We start from the raw sequence: 6,574 nt of genomic DNA, 5'->3' as shown, positions 1-6,574 counted from the left end.
TGTATATATTTATAAACAGAAATTATAAAAAATATAGAATCATATCTCAATTAAAAAAGACCACTTAAATATTTTTTTGTGTTTAATGAAGCAAAAAATTTTTATAACAATTTAAATGACTTTAAAAACAAATACATCATGAAAGAAAATTTTTTTTTTTATTATTTTATTCAAATTTTTTCAAAATCATTGATATTTTTTAAAAGTCTATATCTTTTTTTAGTTTATTTTATATAAAAGATTGTATATTAAATCTAATTATGATTTGTAGATGATTTTGAATATAAAAATTAAAATAAAATGAAATTATAAAATAATATTAAAATGATAATTTAAACTAACTATTATATATAATAATATATTATTATATATAAAACTTAAAATATTCTAAGTAATGTCAATGATAAACACTAAACTTCCTGATGTTCATTCATGAATTGTAATATTCTATTATTGAATTGTAATAGTCTAATTATTACAGATGGAATAATAGCACAAACTTTAATTATATATTTATATTTTTTGAAATGATAGATCAGTATTAGTAAATTTCTTTCAAAAAATTTCTAAGTTATTGAATTAATGGATTCAGATCATAGATTCAATTTTATTATAATCTAACTCCTTTAGATTTTTCTTTAAAGAAAGAATTTTTTATGTCTAAAAATTATAGATATTCGGATATATTTAAATATATTTTTTCATTCACTATAAAATGAAATAAAAAAAAAAAATATTCTGATAAAAATATCTGATAAAATCATCTATATTTTTGATAAAAAATATAAATAACCTTAAAAAATTCATAAATGACCAAAAAAAAAAAAAAAAATAATAATACAAAAAAGATTTATCAAAATTACTTAAATTATATTATATTTTTTGTTCATTAAAATCTAAAAGAATATTTATATGATCTTTTTTAATTAATTTATTTTCAATAATAAATATATTAAATTTAAATCATATTATCAAACTCAAAAATTATAATATCACTATAAAAATCAATAAGAAGTGATCAAAATTTGCTTATTTGTTTATAGTTTATTTGTTTCTTGAAATCTAAATATATTATTTTTATCTTTTACATTATTTTATGGTTATTTAAATATGCTACTTGTAGCATTGTTAAAAATATATCAAATGCTTTATGAAATTCAACATTAGATTAATGGAACTATATTATTTATAATATTTTATTAATATTTTATTAATTTGTAATAGTGTTTATCACGTAAATTTAGATAATATAAATTAAAATTTACTAAAATTTAAGAAAAATTAATATATATACAGCAGTTTGATATTTAGCAGTAAATAATAAAAATACGAAAAACAAATTTTCAACTATGTTATTTAATTCATGCTTTAACTATACTACTGTTTTTGTAACATAGTTTTATATGATTGTTACTTAGTAAAAGTTGAACTTAATTATATTCATAATTTCAAATTTAATACATAGAAAGTTTTATGTATCAAGAGTATAGAATTAGAGTATTTTTTAATATAAATATAGTTGTTCTATAATTTATTACTGAGCAAAACTTAAATATTATATATTAAGTTTTACATACTTAAATATCATCGAATAATCCTCTTTGTGGAGCTACACAATTAGTATTTGCAATAAATGCTCTTGCTGTATCAGTATGTTCTTCATAAAAATCATCGGCTTGATAACCTCTATCATAACTATTATTTGCACCATAACTATCAACTCCAGATGCCATGCCAATATAATATTCCGTAGGATCAAAATCATGTAATAATCCAGCTCTAGCAGATTCTACTGATTCATCTCGTTTTAAAGGACGAACTATAATTTAATTAAATAAACTGATTTAAAACTTTTATAGTATACAAAATAATAACTGATAGTACAATTGGAAAGGGATTCTATATAAAAAATAAATTGAAAATATAAAATAAAATGTTTTTGTATGAGGTTTTGTTTTTAAGAAAAATTGACTTTAAATATTCGCTGAAAACATGCACTTCATTATCTCTTTATCTCATTATCTCATATTCTTAATCTCATTGTAATTTTCTCATGATAATTATTGGTCAAAAATAGGCACATATTTTAAATTTCTGTAAACGTTTTTTAATTATTTTGTTGTTTTAATTAAATAAGAAATTGATTCTTTTTTTTAATTAATTGAAACTTGAAATTTTTTCCGAACTGTTTTGATATGATTTCATAAATAAAAATCAAGTGTTGTGAAACAGAATGCAATAGCCAAATTTTACTATCCAATCTACTATTAAATCTTAAAGGAGTTATATTAAATCAGTTGTTTATTCTGAAAAAATTACAAGTTTGATCAATTAAAAGAAAGAATCAATTTTATAATTAATTAAAACAATATATCAATTAAAAAAATAATTAAAAAATTCATAGTACAATAAACATCAAACAATAAACAAGCAAATCTGAACTAAAAAGAATAAGTTATAGCAAAATACATTAAATTAGATTAAATGTATGTATATTTGGCGAATAATTAAAATTGATTTTCTTGAAAACAAAGCTTCAGAAAAAATTTTATTCTCTATTTTTTTATACTTATTTTTTTGATATAGAAGCATTTTTTTTCAGTTATATTATCAATTATCAATCAATTCTGTATATTATGTATAGCAGTTCGTAAACATTCCATATATTTTCTTTTTAAACAAATATATAAATACCTGTGTCAGTACTTTGTCTTGAGGTTCTGTAGCGAGATGAATTGGCAGCACCGCTAAATCGTTCTTGAAGCTCGCGTCTTCTACATATTAAATCTTCCGCTCTTTGTCGTTTGCGTCTTTCTAAAAATGTAATGTAAGCAAAATAATATGAAATATTATATGAATTAAATAATATTTAATTGTATTAGTTAAAATAAAATAAAATAATAATAATAATAATAAAATAAAATAAAGAGTTTTACCTCGTTTTATTAATTCTTGACCTTCTTCAACAAGATCTGTTGTAAATTCATCATCATCAAGAAATTGTTGGAAACCTAACATAGAAAGCAATCTACTTCCTAGACTAAAATATGTTGCTAAGCAAAATGCTAGAATAGCCATTGGAAAATATACATTAAATCCATCAGATATAATAGAAATAACATCCATATGTCCCATTACCTAAATAAATGTATTGTAAAATAATTTAAATTTTAACTTATTACAAAAATTTAACAATTATTTGTCATTTACCTGAGTGTAATGAGTTTCCAAAATATGAGTTTTAATAATATGTGAATCCATATGTATAAGACCCAAGAAATTCAAACACATAGGTGGTGTAAGACGACACAACATCATGCCACTAAATATTAAACTATATTCATTTGTTTGATGATGTGGAGCCAAATAATATAAATTTAATACACGAATTTTTAAAACGGTTGAATAAGCACAATAACAAAGATAAGCAATTATCAGCATTGATAATACCTAAAGAAAGAATATTTAATTTTGCATTAATTTTTAATTTTTAAAACAATAATTTTGTTTAATAATATCAAATTCATATATATATTTTTACCTCAATTGTAAAGTAATCGTAATTTTCTTTAGCTAGATTCAAAAATTGGGCAAACAATGATAATACTGGAGATTTATTGAAAAATGTTACTTCTGACCATACTACAGCAATAGAAAGACATCCAGTACAAATAGCTACAATTTTTTGTACATAACTTTTTATGATACATTTCCAATACCATTCTAAAAATTTAAATAATGATATATTTTGTAATTATTAATATTATATCTTAATAATTATAATTATAATTATATCTTACCAATAATTGGATTATAAATAATACAAAATGGAAATGAACGATGTGTAGGGAAAGTTGGTTTAAATCTTCTATCATCATTTAGTTGATTTCTTGCTATATCTTCCAAATCAATTATTTTATCAACCAAAATTCCCCATTGAGTTTCTATACGTTGTAAAGTTTGCAATGCTTTTATAGTCTAAAAGAAAGAAATGAATTATTTATTTATGTATATACATATTTAATGTATATGTTTAATATATTTAATGGAAAACGAACTTGTCTATGTAGACGAATTAAAGCTTTTTCTGATGGTGTATCTGTTGGTGTATCATCTGGTAATTGTCTTCTATTCATTCTATCTTTTAATTCTGCTGGAATTTTTTGAAAAATTGTTTCTAAATTACAATGAAAAGGATGTCCTGGTCCAATAGAAACTGTAGCAGCTTGTAAAGACTAAAAAATAAAATAAACAAAATAATTATAAAAATCAAATATTAAATAAAATTAATTAAATTTAAACTACCTCAAGTATATCATCTACTGTTTCTTCCGCTTCACATTTATCTAAACTTAATTTAGCAACTTTAAAGTAGCTATAATTTAAAGTGTATCCAGGTTTGCTAGCATTCCATAATCCACGAGGAACTTCCACAAGTGCATATCCAAGAAGTAATACCAATAAAAATAAACCCCATGTATTTGATGCAGATGATGCTATAGCTTTTAATTTTTGACTAAAATAGACACATACATATATATATATATATATATATACATATGATGTATATCTGTATATATATGATGAAAATATAATCTTATATTTATTTTTTTAATATATTATAGTTACCCATCAAGATCAAAACCAGGCTTTAATGCTATATATATTAAAAGGATACCACATATAAACAAATAACTTCCATAATATATAGCATTATCTATCAAAGCAGATTTTAATTTTCCTTGAACAGTGAAATCTCCTGCTTTTATGTAAGACTGCATGAGAGGTAATATCAACCATGTTAAACATTGTGAAGTCCAATATACAATTCTCCATAAATTTGGAAATATATGTTCTGGTACATTAGGCCAAGGTTCTTTACAAGTATGAAATGGAATTGCTGTTGTACCATCAGACATTAATTTTGTGCTATTATGAATATTTTGTTCAACACATTGTCTAAAAACAGTCTATATAAAAGTAATATAAATTTTGAATTAATTAATTTGAATTAACAATGTGTATATTATTTTGATATTACTGAAATTAATAAACATCTACTTACAGATGAAACATCTAAAGGTAAGATAAATATTATTAACAATGAAAAGTACCATGCTATGAGTACAGAGATTGTAACGATAATATGATGTCGAAAAATATTCCCATATTTATATAATAAAGTGGCAGCAAGACAAAATGCTACCACAATTTCTGTCAAGAATACTCCAAGAACCATTTTGGTGATTTTTAATTTTATTTTATCATAACTGAAATTATGTTTATTCTTCAGTTTTTAAAACTTATTCATTTTCATTTACATTATTATATTCTATTGGTTCTTGAATTTTTAATTCAGCATCTTTTTGCATCTTTTCTAATTTTTCTAATGTAACTGATTTTAATGGAATTAATTTAGGTTTACAAAGAATATAATCCAAATTTTCTTCCTGGTATAGCAAGCTTTGCTTAGGAAGAATAATATCAATCTTTTCTAAAGAATTATCCATTAACTCTGACATTTTGACTGGAATAAAAAAAGTTTATTAAAGTTATATATTTTAAACAATTTTTTTAAAATTATTTTTTTTTAAACATTTTAAAATATATGTAATAAATAATTTATCTATTATTATATATATTTCATATATATTTTATTATTATTACTTATATATTATTATTTAATTTATACAAATATTTAATATGAAATTTATTACTTTTAATATGAATCGTTTTAATACTTGTAATAGATAGTAAATAAAAAATTTAACACTTTAAATACTTTTTAGATAATGATAAGACATTAAATAATGAATAAATGAAACTAAAAAATAGTTAACAGAAGGCTAGTTATAATCACATTTCACATATTTACTTTGATATCTTTCAAAGTTACTTATATTTTAAATTACATACATGTATATTATAACATACTTTTATCATTGAGAAATGTATTTTATCCATTTCTTTTTTTTACATTAAAATCATTAAATATACATTGTATGATACAGTAAAAAGTATCGACGTCACATGCACACCGTCAAATTGTCATTTGCGAATAATATGATACATTATTCTGCACACAACATAGTTTACTGTAGATAGATATAAGCCATAGTATTCAACTTGGCAACATTGCTTTTGTAAATATGTAAGTAAATGAACTTATATTTTATTATTACTATGAATGTATTGATAGATTATTAGTAATTAATTTTTAGAAAAAAATTAATTTAAATATACATAATCTTTTCATATTTACGTATACATATTATATAATTATAATAAATATTCAAAATAATATTAAAAATTTAAAATTGATATTCACATTTGAAATATTTACATTTAATAAAAATAACATAAATAAAACATTTTTAAATAAAACTACAATTTTTAATAAGCTAAATAAAAATATACAAAGAATAATGTTAAATAAGTGAGGTTAAACATTTTCGTAATTTCATAAAAAAACGTTGCTAAGAAAAGACTTTTGAAGAAAATTAACATTAAAATTATTATAATTATTGAAAAATATTATAATTATTATTTAAAATAAAAGTATTTAAAATATATG

At 20.7% G+C, this 6,574-nt stretch overlaps 1 protein-coding gene across 2 annotated transcripts; it reads right to left on the bottom strand.

Annotated features, from left to right (window-relative positions):
• Positions 1–1,338: 1,338 nt before the first annotated feature.
• LOC102681409 (LMBR1 domain-containing protein 2 homolog) lies at positions 1,339–6,116 on the bottom strand. 2 transcript variants are annotated; one of them, XM_006608917.2, is made up of 11 exons: positions 5,917–6,116; positions 5,066–5,527; positions 4,630–4,970; positions 4,306–4,516; positions 4,059–4,235; positions 3,801–3,978; positions 3,542–3,723; positions 3,211–3,450; positions 2,937–3,138; positions 2,695–2,814; positions 1,339–1,819 (listed from the first exon to the last, which is right to left on the bottom strand). In XM_006608917.2, exons 2-11 carry the CDS (start codon positions 5,237–5,239, stop codon positions 1,578–1,580), a joined length of 2,067 nt encoding a protein of 688 aa, XP_006608980.1. In that variant the 5' UTR covers positions 5,240–5,527; positions 5,917–6,116; the 3' UTR covers positions 1,339–1,577. The 2 variants fall into 2 exon arrangements, with proteins under 2 accessions (XP_006608980.1, XP_006608981.1); XM_006608918.2 differs by having other exon boundaries at positions 5,935–6,091.
• Positions 6,117–6,574: the final 458 nt, after the last annotated feature.

The sequence above is a fragment of the Apis dorsata genome, unplaced genomic scaffold, assembly GCF_000469605.1.
Source record: "Apis dorsata unplaced genomic scaffold, Apis dorsata 1.3 scaffold_50, whole genome shotgun sequence".
In the NCBI taxonomy this organism is placed as follows: Eukaryota; Metazoa; Arthropoda; class Insecta; order Hymenoptera; family Apidae; genus Apis; species Apis dorsata.
The sequence above is the reverse complement of the archived record's forward strand: the minus strand, read 5'-3'. Positions and strand labels throughout refer to the sequence as shown.

Coding starts and splice junctions, on each gene's coding strand:
- LOC102681409 (XM_006608917.2), bottom strand. CDS start 5,239: ATGGTTCTTGGAGTATTCTTGACAGAAATTGTGGTAGCATTTTGTCTT. Junction 4,236..4,305: donor CAGTAGATGATATACTTGAG/GTAGTTTAAATT, acceptor TTTATTTTTTAG/TCTTTACAAGCTGCTACAGT. Junction 2,815..2,936: donor TCAAGAATTAATAAAACGAG/GTAAAACTCTTT, acceptor TTACATTTTTAG/AAAGACGCAAACGACAAAGA.